This window comes from Sclerotinia sclerotiorum, genomic scaffold (assembly GCF_000146945.2).
Source record: "Sclerotinia sclerotiorum 1980 UF-70 scaffold_4 genomic scaffold, whole genome shotgun sequence".
Taxonomy (NCBI): Eukaryota; Fungi; Ascomycota; class Leotiomycetes; order Helotiales; family Sclerotiniaceae; genus Sclerotinia; species Sclerotinia sclerotiorum.
The window spans coordinates 120919-140307 of NW_001820832.1; the positions used below are offsets into that span (position 1 = coordinate 120919).

Sequence of the window (19389 nt, forward strand, 5' to 3'; positions counted from 1 at the left end):
TTTCTTGTGGTAATTGAGAGAGATGTTGGGGTTGTTAGGGCAGTCGGTGAAGTGATTTTGGAGGGTGGGAGGGAGGGAAAGAGGAGGAGTTATACTATTTGTTTGTACTAACTGGCTGGTATTGTGAGTTTAACATTTGACTTTTGAGTTTGTGAGGGTTTGTGAGGTCTGGGAGGTTTTGGTGAAGTTTTGGTATGAGGTATTGTGACTATATACATTTGGGTTTGGACTTAGATCGGGGTGTAGTTTATGGTATGTATTAGGTAACCTAGTTATTGTGTATAGCTGGAGATCTTGGGAGATTCGTAGTGTGCTTTCATAGAGGAGATGTGTAAGGGGTGGGAAGAAGCTGAGGGGAGAGGGTGAGGGCGGTTTATTAGTGTTATGATGGGGGAAGTGAAGATAGGAGGTAGGAGATGGGGAATGGGAGATTTTTCTCAAGAGTTTTAATTGTTACGATGGTAACAGCTGACTTGTTTCCGTAAGCTTGGGCCATGTGCAAATCGGTTTCGATTCGCTCAATTTACTATGAGATTTCGGTCACCCTAAGAACTCATATGCACGCACCATCAGAGCATATAAACAAGTATGCTGGATCACTCAGGATCACTGGTGATCCAAGGAGCATGAAGATCTATATATTCAATATGAATTTCCTTTTGTAGAACTTCGTGCTCAAGATCAATCATTTAGTATACTCTACTATTAGTTACGAATTGTTACGTGACGGTTGTTATCCCACTAGTGGCTCACGTGCACTAGCCCTGTATATAAAGACCTTCTTACTTAGAATCTTCTTAGTTCTTTAGTTTTAGATTCTAAGTAATTGAATTGACTCCGTTTACGACTTTTCCGTCACACGAATTGCATATCATTATTGTCATTACTTTAAGTCCCTGCTTGACGCCTAGTTATAAACTACCTCGAGAGCCTAGAGCACTTCCACGTGATCTAGACGGCAAACCTCGTAACAGTACAGGGTCCTGATATGTACAGGGTCCTGATAAACCACGTTAAATCTTAACTTTTATATAAATTAAATTAAATTAAATTATATTATATTATATTATATTATATTATATTATATTATATTATATTATATTATATTATATTATATTATATTATATTATATTATATTATATTATATTATATTATATTATATTATATTATATTATATTATATTATATTATATTATATTATATTATATTATATTATATTATATTTTGAAATATTTAATTAAATATTAAAAAATATATATATCAAAACTTTAAATTTTATAAGTATATATATAACATTTTTTATTTTATATCTTAATGTAAGATATGTTTATATATACTATATATTTGAAATGTATGACAAAATCGGACTTCCCTCGGTTTGGACTTCCAATAGTTTATTCTCAGCTGGTATGGATGAGCACCCTAAACATTTTAGAGGATGAATCTTATATGAAATCACTGGTGATATAATGTTGGAGTCGGACAAAATTCGCCACGTTATGGTATAATGAAGCTTTTCATCGTATGTATTTAAGTGGGAAGATAGATAACTTGGATATATAGGGAAATGATTGAGTTGGATCATCATATAGGGAATGTATCCGTGAACCTTTGGACGTTCTGCAGTTTTTTTTGTTCTTCGGTCTTGTTGAATACATCAAGTCAAGCTGATCTACTCTTACTTCCTACCAAGATTCTATGAGCTTATATGAGAAACAGGCAGGTGGTCTAGACTTTTCGTCTAGCGCAAACTGGAAAAATGAGAACACATACAAACATGGATCGCTTGATACATAAAAGCTGAAGTTAAAGAGAAGATGCGGGAACCCGAGTCAGACGGAAAGGAAAATAAGAAAAGCTGATAAATATGCCTTACCCTAGGTAGAGAAATTAGCTGGTTTAATAAGTAAGCATCCTACTGGTGTAAACCTATTCCTGTTCTCTTACATCGATAGACACTAGCAATGAATGCAAACATATCCATACCTACCTATATACAACAACATCCGATAACATATATGATATACTATTACCAGAAGCAGGAGACGAAGTTAATATTTAGCTTAAGATGAAATGTCCCATTGCCAAGGAATATGGCGTGTTTGTACTATGTAGTACCATAGGCTCAAAACAGAATAGAATGGAATCAAACGAATATTCTCCGAGTATGTGTACCTACTACCCAAGAACCAACGAGGTGGCTTCAAGGGGTTGACTCCAATGGAGAGTTTCAGATGTAATGTTTGAAGCTAGTTTGTTAACTTGTTACCGTGGTATCCTTGTGTTTGTTATCTCTACCTTGATAGATCAACAGTGTTATTGTATGGATCGGTATGATGTTGAGGGCTGTCTATCACCCTGCTGACATGTTGTAACTGTAGGCTTTTGGGCCCGGGACGGGATGAAAGAATGGTAAGCATCTTTAGACGGCGAAGGTTTGGAGTGTAGGGGTAGATAGAAATGTGAGATGCTTAATTGGAGAGATTAGGTTTTTGTTGAGATGGCGAGATGCAAATCATTCATTCTCACGTATTTTGAATGAGGGGTCTGATATGAAAATGCATAGATAGCTCATTTGAGTAATGTAAACGAAGAAGTTCGGTGCATTATCACGAGTGTGTCAAACAGAGACTTTTGATATTTAGTGAGGTAAGCATTGATATAGATTGGATAAATGTCTGTGTCCGCATTTTCACAGTTTTATCGATATTCCACAACTTGACCGTAACTCATCCGTATATTACACGACTGCCGAGTCTTCTTGGAAAATTAAGCTTTGGGTTAGGTTGTTTCGTATTATATCTTTCGGATTTGGTGGAAAATAGATTGCGATGTGCGGTTTTCGTGGGAATGATGAAGTCATTGATGAGTGTGATCAACATGTTTTCTTCCGTATTGGGTGTTCTTGTCCATTACCCCTGAAGCAAACCTTAATGTCACCTTGACACTGACATTGACAATTTGACAATGAGGATAATTACTGTTACTCGGGATAGATGGATGCGAATGCCTGTTTACCTTGAACTTGAACACTATACAGTATCGAGTACGAGTTTCAGTATCTTGATTGTTGTTACCTCTTCCAATGAATTCTCATAGGATTACGAAGTACTGTGTAGGAACCTAGTAGATCCTCCCGAATGGTTACGCGGCTTTCTAAGCTTGCGCATACTTCGTATGTTGATTCTGCATGTCTAGGTAGTAGGTAGGGGTTTGAGGATTTGAGGATTTACGACGACGCTTCTTGTAGGTGGGGGATAACAAACATACTTTGATAGAAGGTAGAAATAGGAAGGAGAAGAAGGTTCCATAATCCATTGGAGGAGCGGAGAAACGTGGTCCGAATATTGGATTGGAAATGCCGTTTATTAGTGGAGACATGCACCGGTACCTGCCCAGATGATGGGAGATCTGTCCATGATAAAATCCATCATCCTGCATTGCATTGGTTGGGATGTTGAGGGATTTTCCCACTTTACGAGATACCGGTACAAATTGAAGATTGAAGATTGAAGATTCAGGATACACGATACAAATGGATAATTGAAACATTCCGTCTTCCTCGAGTAGATACTTGGTAGGTAATGTTTCGCTTACGTGCTGTTCTGTTCTGTTCTGTGCCATTGAACTTTGACATCTATCTGGATACCAAGAATCAGGTAAATACCTAGTAACTGATATTGAGATACAGGAACAGACACCATCTACTCATCTTTTGCATTTGCCTTTCCTATTATTGCTTTGAACCTCATCCTCAATATTAGTCTCTCCTCAGAAGCCTCTCCTCACACGTCTAATACGTCTAATCCGTCTAACACGTAACACTCATGGCTTACCACAATACAATACGATAATGAAACTCGTTGGTGAGAACTTAATTCTCTCAGCCTCCTTCACATTGCGTATGTTGCATATGTTAAGTTGTAGAAGATTTATTAGCCCTCGCTCTCACCCCGCCCCTTCTCTATTTTTGGGTTCAGCTATTCTTCGCTTCCACCACTTTGCTCCGTGCTAGGGTGTGGTGCTTAACTAATAACGATTAACTACAGGGATGATTCGTCACTGAATTCGGTCCATTCCTACCGTTTTAGTGTCAAGCTTTTCCCTGAAGCTGGGTTTACCTACGCACGCTACAGGCCTTATTGTCGCTGTTCATGGTTATGATGATAATCTAGGGAAGTACCAAACAATACTTAACTATATTATATAGAACTCCCTCGCTGTGCAAAAAATAGTGGTAGATGAATAAAATCAGAGACAGAGGACAGAGAAGGATCAAAACGTTCTCATTTCTCCATTCAAAGAATTTTGGTTAAAAGAACTGAGCAAAAGGGTTCACTTGGCTCATTTTATTTCGGAAAAGGATCAACAAAGGTTGATCAATTACAACATCCATCCATCCATCATCCATCCATTGATTCATTCTGAATACTTAATTGTCTGGCAATTAACCATCATTGAAACTGGTACGAGAAATATATATCCATCTTACTTTCCGCCCCAGTACTCCTTATTCTTACCGATTTCTCTTCCTCCTTTTCATACAATCAAATCACTCAAACTTTCCGTCCACTAGCAAATTACAAATATCCCACTTTCAACTGGTAAATCGAGGCTCATCTTTTCTTTTATTCTAGTCGCATATCTGTTGGTTCCGCACTCCATTATCAAACACGCCTATGTGCGTTGCCATCTTGGCATTGCCTTGAATCACCCAGAATTTATTTTTCTGGAGTTCGACCTATTCAGCGACGAGAGCCTCCCTATGAGAAAATTCTACCGTACAATACTAATCAATAATCGGATAAGTGTCAAACTCGCTAGGGGAGACAGAGTATCGTGTACAAATTCACTCGGCAGACAGAAAATCTGCGAATTGCGCAAAGATGTTGACCTTTAGGAGAGCTCTGATAGCTGCGGCTTTCTTCCTAACTATGGTATTTCTCATCACACGAACACACAACCCACCTACATCAAACGATATATTATTACAAGATAAAAGCATACCAAAATCGGAGGAGAAGGATGGAGTTGATTCAAAAACAAAACCTGGCTCATCAGCTTCGACGAATGCGGTTCCACCCGCACCAAGGAAGAGGCCTCAAGCTTCTCAAGCACTATTACAAGATTTATCAAGAGCACCTTTGAGGGAAAAGCTCGCATATCAATTTCCATACGACGTAGAGACTAAGTTCCCAGCATACATTTGGCAGACATGGAAATATACCCCAGCATCTGGAGATTTTGGAGAGAACTTTCGCCCTGCAGAAGCAAGTTGGTCAGAAAAACACCCGGGATTCGTACATGAGGTCATTACCGATTCAGTCGCAGTTCATCTATTAAAACATTTGTATGCCTCTCTGCCAGAAGTTCTAGACGCTTACAATTCGTTGCCCTTGCCTGTTTTAAAGGCCGACTTCTTTCGATACTTAATTCTACTAGCCAGAGGTGGTATTTACTCCGATATCGATACTCATGCATTGAAACCTGCTTCGGAATGGCTTCCTGAGAGTGTGCCACGCGAAGCTATTGGACTAATCGTGGGTATTGAGGCAGATCCAGATCGCCCAGATTGGGCAGAATGGTACTCGCGAAGAATTCAATTCTGTCAATGGACAATTCAATCGAAACCAGGGCACCCTGTACTCCGCGAAATTGTTGCCAACATTACCGAACAGACTCTTAGCATGAAGGAGAGCGGAACCCTCAAGCACTTCAATGATAAGAATGTTGTGGAATTCACCGGTCCGGCTTTGTGGACAGATACTATTTTCGATTTCTTGAATGACGAGAGGTATTTCGATATGACTACAAGCAAGGGAAATATTACATGGAGAGAGTTCACAGGCATTCAATCTGCAAAGAAAGTTGGAGATGTGGTTGTCTTGCCTATTACAAGTTTCAGTCCTGGAGTGCAGCAAATGGGCTCGAAGGACTATGATGATCCCATGGCTTTTGTGAAGCATGAATTCGAAGGTTTGTCTAATAAATCTATTATCAACGTTTAAGCCAACTAACATCAAACATTAGGTACCTGGAAACCTGAGAACGAACGACATATCGGGATAGTTACTAGGTAGTTCAACACCGCTTCTCCGACAACAAATACTTTTTTTATAAAATCATTGAGCACATAGCACATACCCTAGTCGAATTTTGAGCGAGCATCAAATGCATGAGCGGCATACTGACGAGCACACCGGGAGGCTTTCTTTTTTGTTTGATGGGAAAACATAGAATGGCTGGACTGAAATGCCTTTAACGTTGGCTTTTATTCTCTTAGCATGGAGTTTTATTTGATATCCGGGACATTGGGATAAAGTTTCATTCTTGTTTGGATGGTTGAAGGGATCGAAGGGGGGAATAGGTGTTTGTGGAAGCATGCCGCCGAATTTTTATGTTTGATTGCAATGTCAAAAGCAGAAGACATGAATTTTCAAGAGCTGAAATTTGTGTATTGTTGGATTTTTTTTGTAATTCTGGATTTCCTTGGGAGATGGGGGTGATGGGATAGATGGCGGGTTTACTAAAGCAATGTTTGAAATTGCAAAGGATAGGAGGGAAATATCCTTTAATGGGTATTTATATAGAAGAATGCGGAGACAGATGAAGGATCCACGATGGTCACGGTGGTCACGGTGGCCACGATAGTGGAATTGTATATATACCATAGTAGCATGGATAAGGAAAAGGAATGAATAAGTCGATGATCAACAAACATATCTGTCCATGGGTAATGAATGAATGTACTTGATATGCGTCATGTTATGTTTGGTAAATACGACCAAGCTAAGCAGGGTTCGACTTTAAAGGGTTCCGGAAAAGTAGGAAACTGTTCTGATTCGCTTGGAATGATTAATAATCTAACAAATTTGGCCCTCCATTTCTGAAGGAGCCTCACAATCATCTCAGTTAACGGTCGTTATGATGCTAAATTTAAGCTTCCCCCTAGCTCGATTGAATTACCAAATAATACATAGCCAAGACTCAGGGTAGGTATAGTATTCAGTGAATTTTCCAACAAATACACACCAGTACCTCACTAATAAATATGGATCTTGTTGGTCCAACATTCATTCGAGAGCGGAAAGGTAGCGCGGGCGTACCCCGCATATTTGGACCGAGGACTTGTACGTAGGTACTTGTTGTACTTTTGTACTTTTGTGGAACACCATTACTCAATGCTACATACATATAGCCACATGTGTACGAGTACCATGAGCTTAAAGCTTAGTTAGGTCTTTACTTGAGAGTAAGTGATTTTCTCTCTTATTGGAATATAGGATTTGTACGTGATATGTAGATATGGCTGCTAGAATCGGTATTGTGGGTGCGAAAATGGGTTTGGGAGGGAGTGCTGGAATGAGGGGTTGGAGGTGCGGACATGGTTTGAGGATTAGGTTGAGGGGTGAGATGAGGGTGAGAAGTTTGGGATGCGGAGGGGGAGTTGGAATTGGAATTGGAGGCAGGATTGGAGTTGGGTTTAGAGGCCTGTTGCACATTCAAAGGAGAGGTCTTCTGACGGAAAGTTATAGTGTTGGACCTACGGAGGTAACTGCAATACCTTTCTTTCCCTTCTCTTATTCTAATATCCTGTCACCTATTTCCACCTTCTCTGTGGCTCTCACATCACCAAGCAAGCCATCTGCTAACCACCGACTCTCCCCCAGCCGCCACTCCTTCAGCATACTATTCCGCAGCATTTTCGCAGTATCGTCGACACGCACGGCTCCAACTTTGCGCTCATATCTCGATCCCAAAATACAAAACTTACATATCGAGAATTGGATGAGAAGAGTAATGTGATAGCACATGGCTTGAGAACTCTGGGGGTTAAGAAGGGAGATAGAGTGGCCGTTAGTCTGGGGAATGGATGGGAGTTTGGGGCAATCACTTATGCGGTTTGGAAATTAGGAGCTGTGTTGGTGAGTAGGCTTTGATGAGAGATAACTTTTTTGGAAGGGCAGATGGCTCTGGAAGATGGGTATGCTAATTATTGTTTGGGTAGGTACCTTTGAATCCAGCATTCAACACGAAACAAGTCGTCTCAGCATTAAACCATTTGAAGGCTTCACACCTGATCATTGGCCATGAGACACCTTTACCATTTAAACCACCCAGGGACAACACACCTTTACTGAAAGATATCATTGGGGATCTCGAGCAACCCTCACATGTTTTGAAAAGCGAAGCTGTACCAAGTTTACAGGGTGTTGTTCTAGTGAACAATTCAACTGATAATCCTGCAAGTTTCCCAGCTACTACAGATTTCAAAGCTATCATGTCGATGTTTGAATCGGAGAAAGAAAAGGAAGTTATTCCCGATGAAATTTTACATAAAGATGATGTGATTAATATTCAATTCACATCAGGCACAACTTCAACCCCTAAAGCAGCTTGTTTAACCCATCATTCAATACTCAACAATGGCTATTTTATTGGCTCTCGTATGGCTCTTACAGAATCCGATATAGTCTGTTGTCCGCCTCCCTTATTTCACTGTTTTGGTTCTGTACTCGGTTACATGGCGACGGCAACTCGTGGCAGTACAATATTATTTCCCTCCCCCGCCTTCGACCCTTCGGCCACTCTTCTAAGTATTCAAGAAAACAAAGCCACAGCTCTCTATGGAGTCGCGACCATGTTTCTAGCCGAACTCGAACTTCTCTCTAATGGTACCATTCCTCACACCGGTTTCGAGCATCTACGCACAGGTACTGCATCCGGTTCCTCTGTCCCTAAAACATTGATGGAAAAACTTCATAAACAGTTAAATCTTACTGGTTTGACAATTTGTTATGGAATGACGGAAACAAGCCCTGTCTCCTGTATGACTACTCCCGTTGATCCGATGGAAAAGCGACTTGATAGCGTGGGAAGGGTATTACCTCATGTATCCGTTAAAATCATCTCGCCATCTGATCCTAATAAGATTTTGGAAATAGGTAAACGAGGTGAATTGGTCGTCTCGGGATATTTGGTCATGAAAGAATATTATGCAGATCCAATTCGTACTAAAGAAGCATTAATCCCAGACAGTAATGGGAAGATTTGGATGAAGACAGGTGATGAAGCGAGTATGGATGAAGAAGGATATGTGAAGATTACAGGGAGAATTAAAGATTTGATTATACGTGGAGGAGAAAATATACATCCATTAGAGATTGAAGACTGTATCTTTGGCATGGAAGATGTGAGGGAGGTTAGTGTTGTAGGTGTTCCGGATGACAAATATGGAGAAGTGGTTTGTGCATGGATTGTGACTAGGAAGGGAGTGAGTCGAGGGCCAGATGATGCGGGAGTGGGTAATGATCTCATGAGTTGGGGAGAATATGAGAAATGTATAGCCAAGGGGAATAACATCAAGGATTCTAAGAGTTCTGCAGTAGAAGCAGAAATCAAGGATGAGACGGGACTGGACGGCAAGATTAGACCAATTCTCACGAAAGAAGCAATTCAGCATCATGTGAGGACGCGTCTTAGTGGACATTTGGTTCCGAAGTATGTTTTTTGGGTTGATGAGTATCCGAAGACTGCTAGTGGGAAGATTCAGAAGTTTAAATTGAGTGAGAGGGCGGAGTGGATTGTTAAGGGTGGGAGGATTTAGGTGCGGTGGGGTTAGGTGGGGTGGGGTTAGATGAGTGTGGATTTGATGGGGGCGTGTTTATGGGTGGAAGTGAGGGGGTAGGGGGGAATGAGGTTGTTGGGGGGGATTATTTTGGTTGTGATAAGATCGGAAAAAGTAGAAAGAAGGGTGGAGAGAATTTAGGGATTTTGAGGAAGGATTTTAGGGAGGGAAAGAAGGGCAGAGGAGATGGAAGATGGAAGGGACTGAGATGTGCTGAAGACATGCAGAGACACACACACACACAGAGAAAGATAGAATGACACGATGATTGATCAACAAAGCGCTTAGCTAGACTAAATCCATGAAATTACTACTTCACATTACATCGCCTATATCCATTATTAGTTTTTATCACCATAGCTGGCATAGCATAAATTATATCACGTTCATGATCACGATCCCTGCCAGGAAAGAATATAAATATACCTTGTATAGTAACAAGTGTAAATCCTAAAGCTAAGTCTAGTACCCTACTTTCCGGCCACCCCCTAATTCCGGCTACCTTTTTGTTACGGGGTTTGCCGTCCAGATCACGTGGAAGTGCTCTAGGCTCTCGAAGTGGTTTATAACTAAGCGTCAAGCAGGGACTTAAGTAATGACAATAATGATATGCGATTCGTAACTAATAGTAGAGTATACTAAATGATTGATCTTGAGCACGAAGCTCTATACGAAGGAAATTCGTCCTGACTATATAGACCTTCATGCTATGGACCTAAGAATATGTTGGACCTTTATTTTTCGTGCATATTGTGTAGGGTTCATCACGTGATTGAATCACGTGGCAATGGGCTTGTGGAGTCCGACGTAACAGGGGAGGGGGTTGATGATTTTGATTTTGGATTGATGATTTTGAGTATTTGAATAGATAGGTAGATACATGATAATTATTAAGTTAGGTTAGGTTTGATGAATGGGATGGGATATAACAAGAAGAGAGATGAAAGATAGTCAGTTGGGTGGTGGAAAGAAGGCTTGGAAGGGAGGGATTTTGAGAGGGACGAAGGAAGGGATTTGGGAGGGATTTTGGGAGGGATTTTGAGAGAGGGGGATTGGGGAAAGAAGATTGATTAAAACGAGACAAAAATTTGAAAAAACCATCCTAACCATAGCATAAACAAATAAACAAACAAATATATCAACACCAAGAATCCAAGAGTCCAACCAATACATCCAAGAATCTTCGATATTAAAAGAAATGAGACAAGGTATTTACAGAAAATCACACACACACACACACACACACAAATAATAAAGATCATGAACAATATGATATGACATAATATGATACGACATAATTCATCCCAACCAAGAAATCTCACTACAGTACCATGAAAATGACAATAAAAATCTGCTTCTATCTATGTATATGCTCACATATATGATTCCATATCATGATATTCCTCCCCTCCCGCCAATTTCTCTCTTCTTCTTCTCCTTCTTCTATTCGACAACCAGGTAGTAAAGATTGGATAGATAGATAGATAGATGGATGAATAAAATGACCTCATGAATATGCATGCATGCATACCTTTCTTTGCAGAAGCATATTCGAACAAAAGATCGAAAAATACTCCATTTCGATCAATAACAACTCGTAATACTCCATGGAGCAAGCAGCCTCGTAATATTTAACCGTACTCAAATGATGTGTGCGGCGGCATATCTAGATAGATGCCCAATACTCCGATGATTTGAAGATCATCTCCTAGTAGAGCCGAAAAGCCGCCGTGACTTGATTAGATTTCAATTTTGACTACTGTAGATATTTATTACCCGATATATCGATAGAGAGATATCAGGTTTGTCTAAATATAACTTAGGCAATGAATGAATGGTATGATGTATTCTATTCTCCAAGTACAAGTTCTTGATATTGTGTATTGACAATTGTGACGAAGGAATAACATGTCCATATGACTACCCTCATATTGGAGCTATCGGAATAGAAGTTATTTGATGTGATTGAGCCACTCCAGTCTTGAATCCATTGGCGGAACTTTCGCTGCTAGTAATAGTGGCAGGAAGTTCATGAATAGTTGCCGAAGCTTCGATAATAGTCGTTTTAGAGGTGAATGTAGTGGAAGTTGGGTCTAAGCATCGTCCAAACCACCCATAACTCCTACAAGATGTCGAGGTGATTGTTGTTGTCGATGTAAACGTCGTGCTTGCACTGGTTTTATCTAGACACCCCCACCAACCAGGAGTTTTGCAAGTTTCGGTTCGAGTCCTTGGTTTGGATGTTGTACTAGCTGTAGTACTTGAAGAAGTAGAGTGAGGTCCTTTTTCTCTTTTCCAATTGAAGCAATCGACACATTCGGTGTCGGAAACACATGTAGGAGCTTTATCATATTTCTTGTAGACATTTCTGATGGAGGCTCTGATTCCATGAGTTGATAGAGATACACTCCAACCAAAATCTGCAACGACATCATATACGCATCGTAATCCTGCATGACACGTCGACTCGAGGGCATAACCAGCAAAAGCACAAAGTGATGTAGCTCCATTGCATGTACCCATATATACGGGATCAGCAGTGTGCCCGAAATTCCAAATACCTACATTATCACGAGCTTCAGAAGCAGAGCTGTACCCGGGTGGAGTAGGAAGAGCCAATCGAGAAATTGCTAATGCTTGAGGGACCGACTCAAAGGTCAGCACAGGATGGCCAAAAGTCAATGCAACGAGAGTAGTGACAAGTCCTCCAAGAGAATGACCTGTCAACCAGACATCGGCATTGGGATATTCCTCTGTAATGTTTCCATATAGTTCCACAGCAGCTTGATAATAACGATTTGGCTTCTTCAATGCCTTGGAAACACAAATCTCGTTGCATGTATATGTTGCCGTCATACAATCACATACTTTTCGTAGACCCCATCCACCTTGTCCACAGCAACATCCAGCAAACAGATTATCATTTTCTTTATCATTTGTAGTTGTCTCGGCCCCATCAAATACAGCTGAAGTTGTACCCTTCAGCGCGATAACGATGGTGGTATTTGTATTGTCGGCATAAACATGACCCCGCAGACCATCTGATTCCCATCCAATAGATGATGAAAGATTAAAAGGAGGTTTTATATCTTCCCACTGAGGATCATCGGGAGTTCGTTGATATGTGTTTGCTGCCATGACTGCGAAATTGACCACAGTAGATTTGTCCGTCACATCCGGCGCTGAAACATCATCAACAGACCATGCTGATGCGGGAAGATCGGTAGGCCATTGATTGAAAGTTTCTATATCCTGCACACCTCGCTTTCGAAGCCTGTGAATGCCTATTGGAGCTGTGGGAACGGTAAATGGACCAATATCGGATTCGCTATCGCTGCCTTCGAGAGTCGCTTTCTTTATCTTCTCGGGACTGATTCTGAGACGTCGATGCAATTCGGGATATTCTTTAGTTCCATGATGGTACACGCTTCGCAGAGTGAGCGTTCGACTCTGAGTGATGACCGTACCACCTTCTAGAATTCGGGATGGTGGCGATGTCCATTGTTTGAATGGAGCTTGAACTGATTGTAGGAATGGCACCTGAAGCTTTTCAGCCCAATAATTACTCCATCCTGATACCAAAAGAAAAGAAGAAAATAATGGGATTAGACACAAGGAAAATAGAAGCATCACGAATTACTAAAGTATGATGCATGTAAAGCGTTTAATGGATATTTGTTGAAGGTTGATAGCAAGCCCACTGGTAGGTGGCTCCCAAGTAAACAAGTAATGGATTGCATTGCGACATTCTAGGTGAGCCTCGGTAACTACCCCGGATATCAAAAGGGTACACATCGAACAAATCCATGGGATTTCAATTCTTCGATACCATTTGCATTATATAAACATCAGTAATAAATATTTAATTTTATTATCGCCATTATATAGATATTCTCAAATTGAATAAGCTCAAACATATATTTTGTTTATAAATATTAAGATTCATTATCTAAATCTTCTCATCTCAATAACGTTCCGATCACCGATCACAAATCTTCTACCATTTCCACACCTCCTACGTAGCTGTAAATAACAACTCTCTTTAAAAGATATAACTCTCAAGCTCACCTCAAGGCTAACACTGCAAGAAGCATCAGCTTATCGTCAGCTTATCATCTCAACCAATTCCATATCATGCATGACACAGCAGACATGCCATACACCCATCTCTTCGCCAACAAATTTTATACAATCCGAATATAAACCTTGGGTTTTCCCTTATTCATTCATTCCCTGAATATTGCAGGAAGCTGCAATTGTAACCGCTGTTCATGTTAGTACACGCCAGCCATTTATCTATCATCACTATATCATAGCAAAAGAATTAACGATTGAAGACGTTGAAAACGTGAAATGAGAAGTAGCGAGTAGGAAGTAATAAGCAGTGATGGCGTAACAGCATCTAAATTTATGCCACGTATGCCAATTCCAGCAAGAGTGAAATAATTATGTACCGGCTGACCACACCACACCATGTCATCCATCAACCGACCAACCAGATTTCCATGCGTATTATGTTTGCTCACAACTAAAAACGAAAACAGATATGTCCTTGAAACCTCCGTCAACCAAATTCAGCTCCATCTCTCAATCGTACAACTCAAGTTCGCAACATGCGAAGGAGTATTGAAAAGAAATAATAGACTCTTTCCACCATGAACTAGCGAAGACCATCCTTTCCCTAGGTAAACCACATTTCTGAAAGACTTTTGTTCTAACATGCGATGTCCTAATGGTGCCTTGCAAAAGCAAAAGAAAGCGTATAATGAAGATGTTGGCTCAAACGGACCGACCAGTATGATTCCATGGTTAGATCATCCGGATTCAGGAGCAGTTATAAAACCAGCTAGCAAAACACCACCGTATTGCATGTCCAGCATGGGAATAATTTTCGAGACATCGAATGACGGCCAAAGTGGTATCCTGGACTTGAGACCATGCAAGAAACGGATGTGAGGAGGCTGAAAGCGCGGCAAGATAGTATGTCAGCACCCTGTAAGATGTATGATGGAACTCCATGAGACTGGGCGGTGAGTGAATTTGATTGATGCCGATTAATCCTTGATACACACCTGAATAGGCCGAATGCAGTGGAGAAAATGTCGACAACAGGTCCAATGGGCTCGAACATCCGAAATCCAAGAAACGGTAGGCCGCAAGGTATCAATCCAGGTCCATATGAGAGAGGTGCCAATCCAGAGGAGGTTCCAAAACCGGGTGGTTTGACTATACCTGTGCTGCAAAGCCATGTTTTGTGAGTCAGTGATGAAAATCCATGGTCGGGTTTTGACCAAGAAGGAATCCATGATAAAGGTAGGTGGGGCATTGTTTGAAGTGGTTTGGATTGTCCTTTGAATGGGTGAAGTCGATGTATATACAAACTCCTCTATCATGCTGCCTGAACCCAGACCTGAATGCTCTAATGAGTATTGAGATACTAACCAAATCATAAAACGTGGTGAAGAAGAAACCAGCCGGTGAGGCTTCCGGAAATTTGGGTCCAGGCAGCAGGTACGAGGGATGGTATCCTAAGATAATCCAGAAACTTTCAAGGAAACATAAACTCATAATGCGCCCCAACGGTCTGCGTATGCAAAAACTGATGCAACTGACAGATGAAAAATGCAAGCAAGCAAAAAACACATCCATTATCCTCATTTGGCCCGTCGCATCCCATAAAGCCGGGTATAGCTGCTCTGCACGTGCAAAGCTCATGATAAAACATCCGCGGTAATTCTCCGATAATACATTCCGACATCGGTCCAGTTGGTAGTAGTCTAGCGTAGGGTATGATAGAAAACCCTGGTAATATAAAGATCATACCTCGTGTCACAAGATGCCAAACCTATTGCAATCTTGGATTTTTATTAAGATACCGATGAGGCTGTAAAGTACCCTTTGTCTAGTTTGGATCCATGTTATAGGAGGGCTCCAAGGCTTCCTTTGAGTGGTCCAGTGTTCCAGTAAATCCAGGGAAAAAGCAATAAAAAACGCCAGAACAGTAAAAAAGTCCGGCGAGGAAACAGAATCGCAAAAATCAACTACATTCCAAAGGGAACATTAATTCCTGCGGCGTTGGTGATGTCTGTCACGGTCATCCCTACTGTCCCGGTCACGCGTCCTTTGAGGTGCCGATGAAGTGGCGGTGCCACTTCGTCCAGAAGGCATTGGCTGAGAGTATGATACTGTTTCCTGGTATGAGCCTGGTTCGGTATATCCGGCATCTTGCATCTGGTAATCTGGAGTTTCCGGGTATGCTCTGGTGTCGTAAACCTCCGGGGTGGATTCATAATTGCCTGATGGAGCAGCTAAATAGTTAGATTACATTCGTTTGCGAGAACAGAGACAATGAAGAAAATGGATGCACTTTGGCGTACGCACCACGACTACTATAATAAGGATCTGTTGGTGCATGTGACGCATATGCTGAAGTTGATGCAGTTGGTCCAGACTGGGAATAGTACTGCGGTGCAGGTGCTTGGTACGATGTACTGGATGGGTATTGAACTGCCTGAGTCCTAGGAACGGACTGAGGAACAGATCCGCCACGGCCAGCAGGTTCAACAGCATAATTGGATCCGTGAACATAACTCCTGGTGTCCTGAGTGGGATATCCTTGGGGAGATGGAGCATACTGTTGTGATGGTGGCTGGGTATAGCCATCATTCTGGTAACTTGTAGGCTGACTGTAGCCCGCCGAGTAACCCTGGCCACTTGGTTGATATGATTGGGAACTGGGCACAGCAGCCGATGGTGAATTGTACATCCCTTGTTGTGCAGCAGGTCGAGGCTGCTGTGTTGCATCCATTCGAGCAATGGATTGATCTAGTGCATTTGAACTTCTGTAGTCCACTACTATAGGGGTGTTAGACTTTCGAACCATCTCGTTCGAATCCCTTAAAGAGATACCATTTGTAGGGTACTGTGCAGAAGATCTAGCAAGTCGCTCAGCTCGCCAATCTGCAGATGCCTGTTTCAAATCAAATATCATGGCCTACCCCAAGAATTCATCAGCGGGAATCACTCAATCGATAGGAGCGCGACATTACATTTGTAAGATTCCTGTAAGCTGTGATCACGTATACAGGTTTAAGTTGTTTTGTTCTCGGGTCCTGTAGGTGAAGCCATTAGTTTTTCATCGACATCTCACGAAGGTACGGGCAATGACTTACTTCCACGTCGCCCGGTTTGACGAGAGCATCGTTACCAAGATACCGGCAGATGTCAGCCGTGATAACTTCTCTGTCGATACCTTCAGCGTCGATAACAAACTGGCCTGTTCTTCCAGCAGATGGGTGTGTTGGTTGCGGTTGCGAGCGGGAAGCTCTGTCTCTATCGTCACGTCGCGACATGATGGTAATCCAGGAAAGAAGTTGGTAGAAGAGAAAGAGAATAACCAAAGATGGAGAGATTTGGCAATGCAAGTCACACAGGTCAGCCTAGGGAACAACTGTGGTACCACACAAAATAACCGGCGACAAATTGGGGAGTCAGAAAATGGTCCAGAAGAAATCCTGTATGGAGTAAGTGGAAAACTTTTCTCTCAATATCCGGGGGGTTTTTGAGCGGGAGCCTCGAGAAAGAAGTAATCCTATGGAAGTAAGAAGAAAACCGGTTGGTCCTGAGTAACTTGGAAAGGCGTGTGAGAAGAGGGTGTGAGAGTGAAAAGGTCCTGTCCAATCCAGATGTGTGGTAACGCAGAGACGCGGAAGCAGGTTAATGTCGTGTGAATGTGAAGTTCGTACTCCAAAAGAGAGGCAACGAATAAGGTGAGCCTCTTGGATGAATAGTAACCGGGATGTTTCTGGGATATTTCTCTGAGCTGGCGTTTTTATTTTTATTTTTTTTTTTCTCCTTGTGTGCTGATGGTCTTGTTTTTGAAGACACAAGAAAAGGATTGAGCAGAGAAGACGGTGAATGGAAGAGTGGAAGAAGTGGCAAAGCGAGGAGAGGCTGGGGTGGTCTTTTTAGCCCCTGTAGCTGAATATCCGTTTAGGTATGGTGCAATGGTTTCAATGGCCGCTTTTATACTCTGACACCCAACCAGCTCAAGTGGTTGAATTGATTGAATAATAACCGGCTTGTGAAATTTTGTGGATACTTGAAAGGTTCGGTGATGTTTTGTGATGGATGGGATGGATTTATGCTTATTTCTGTTTTGGGACAGGAAAAAAAGCTTTTTCAAATGATTTTTTTTATTATGGATGATGTGATGACGCCTCTGACAATCGAGAAAACATCAAATATCGAAATATCGGATTATCGACTTGATAAGGAAGGAGATGAAGAAGACGAGGAGGGAAAGAAGAAGCGCAGGGAGTCTTTTCTCTTTCTTGGATTATTTTAAAGGCAATCAATATTTGATGCGATCGATGGATTGATGCAATCAAAAATACCAAATTCTTGTTATTGTTATTGCACGTAGTCAGATAAGGCTAACTAACTAACTGTAAGTGGGAATGACGAACGGTAGGTGTAATGCAAATCGAATGTGGGAGGAGTGCGAGCGAGCCTGCTTTTTGGATATCTTCAAGGTTACCAGTAAACTTTTCGTAAATTCGTATCGGAAGGGGGAGACTTGATCAACAAAAGAAGCCGACAAGTCCTGGCGTGAGTATGTCGATAGTTCGATAAGGTAAGGTTCAAGATAGCGAGCGCAACAACGATAACAGATAGGACGGCTTGAATGAAAGTGAGTAGATGGGTTCAAGTACTAAGCAGGCACGAGTGCAGAATATTGATGTAGGATTTTAGATGTAGAGATAAACAGATATGCCTCCTTATAGATTGGTGCAAGTAGGGAGTCAAACTTAATCATGAAAATTATAGATTAATAAATCTTCGCATTGTTCAAGTTTCAAGAGTCTTTCATATCTTCACACCCAAAGTGCAATGAAAATTGAAGACATAAGTCATTAAAAAACTCAAAACAAAACCTTCTTCATGTTAAGGGCATTCTTTGGGAGTACTTATTAGAAAACTTCTCAAACAATTGACATCTCACCCTATCATCACCCCATCAATCCATCAACCCATCACAATTTTGAATCTTTCAAGCCTGAACTATTGGGTCAATCCAGGTTCAAATCCGTCTATCACAATACAGTTTCATCGTGATTCGGTCCTACGACCTACGACCCAACGTAATAAGTTCTGGGTTCTGGGGAATATGGCCTCGCCGACTTTGCCAGAAAGTGGAACTTCTTTCCTTGCCACTACAGCGGAAAAGTGTGGGAAGAGATGGTACAGTGGTGTGTATGAGTGATCGAGGATGACGCGTGAGTACATGAGAGGGGAATATCCATCCTGTAATGAGCGACGCCGAGGTTCCCATTTGACCACATTCTCCGTTTATTGCAGTCAGGTCAGATTCTTCTTGTCAAATCTGTATCGAAAGCTTTCACCTACCTTGACCTTACATGAATATGCTATGTTATGCCTACCCACAGATGTTGTGCGCAGGACGTATTGTAATGTCACATCAATATCTCAATCTGCCAGTTAGAGGAACACAATTGTAGATGTGACATTCGCCCACCGATACCGAATCTCGAATTGCACAACAGAACAGCTTTCAACCGAACAGGAACTGGTGATTGTGAAGGGATCCAGGAAAGTGAAAGGCAGCCAGTGATTCCTGCAGTTTTGTGGGCAAGGTTGTGGTCTTGGTCTTGGTACTCCGGTGGTCTGTGATTTTTTTTGTGGCGCGAAATCAATCGGGTTGGGTATTGATGCATCCCAGCCTAACGCAGCCAAATGATG

The 19389-nt window shown here is 41.6% G+C and overlaps 6 protein-coding genes across 6 annotated transcripts; 4 read left to right on the forward strand and 2 right to left on the reverse strand.

Annotated features, from left to right (window-relative positions):
- Window positions 1-4933: 4933 nt before the first annotated feature.
- Window positions 4934-6079, forward strand: SS1G_03158 (hypothetical protein; the record flags this gene model as incomplete). Its single annotated transcript, XM_001595020.1, has 2 exons — window positions 4934-5975; window positions 6030-6079. The coding sequence occupies 2 exons, from the start codon at window positions 4934-4936 to the stop codon at window positions 6077-6079; spliced, it is 1092 nt and encodes a 363-aa protein (XP_001595070.1).
- Window positions 6080-7304: 1225 nt separating this feature from the next.
- Window positions 7305-9887, forward strand: SS1G_03159 (hypothetical protein; the record flags this gene model as incomplete). Its single annotated transcript, XM_001595021.1, has 5 exons — window positions 7305-7550; window positions 7670-7924; window positions 8008-9500; window positions 9540-9565; window positions 9607-9887. 5 exons carry the CDS (start codon window positions 7305-7307, stop codon window positions 9885-9887), a joined length of 2301 nt encoding a protein of 766 aa, XP_001595071.1.
- A 1666-nt stretch (window positions 9888-11553) lies between these two features.
- SS1G_03160 (hypothetical protein) lies at window positions 11554-13257 on the reverse strand (the record flags this gene model as incomplete). The annotated part of the gene is made up of 1 exon (XM_001595022.1): window positions 11554-13257. The coding sequence occupies one exon, from the start codon at window positions 13255-13257 to the stop codon at window positions 11554-11556; it is 1704 nt and encodes a 567-aa protein (XP_001595072.1).
- A 1089-nt stretch (window positions 13258-14346) lies between these two features.
- Window positions 14347-15164, forward strand: SS1G_03161 (predicted protein; the record flags this gene model as incomplete). Its single annotated transcript, XM_001595023.1, has 3 exons — window positions 14347-14579; window positions 14708-14881; window positions 15092-15164. 3 exons carry the CDS (start codon window positions 14347-14349, stop codon window positions 15162-15164), a joined length of 480 nt encoding a protein of 159 aa, XP_001595073.1.
- Window positions 15165-15687: 523 nt separating this feature from the next.
- SS1G_03162 (hypothetical protein) lies at window positions 15688-16979 on the reverse strand (the record flags this gene model as incomplete). The annotated part of the gene is made up of 3 exons (XM_001595024.1): window positions 15688-15935; window positions 16009-16621; window positions 16800-16979. 3 exons carry the CDS (start codon window positions 16977-16979, stop codon window positions 15688-15690), a joined length of 1041 nt encoding a protein of 346 aa, XP_001595074.1.
- A 764-nt stretch (window positions 16980-17743) lies between these two features.
- Window positions 17744-17974, forward strand: SS1G_03163 (hypothetical protein; the record flags this gene model as incomplete). The annotated part of the gene is made up of 1 exon (XM_001595025.1): window positions 17744-17974. One exon carries the CDS (start codon window positions 17744-17746, stop codon window positions 17972-17974), a length of 231 nt encoding a protein of 76 aa, XP_001595075.1.
- Between the last annotated feature and the right edge of the window lie 1415 nt (window positions 17975-19389).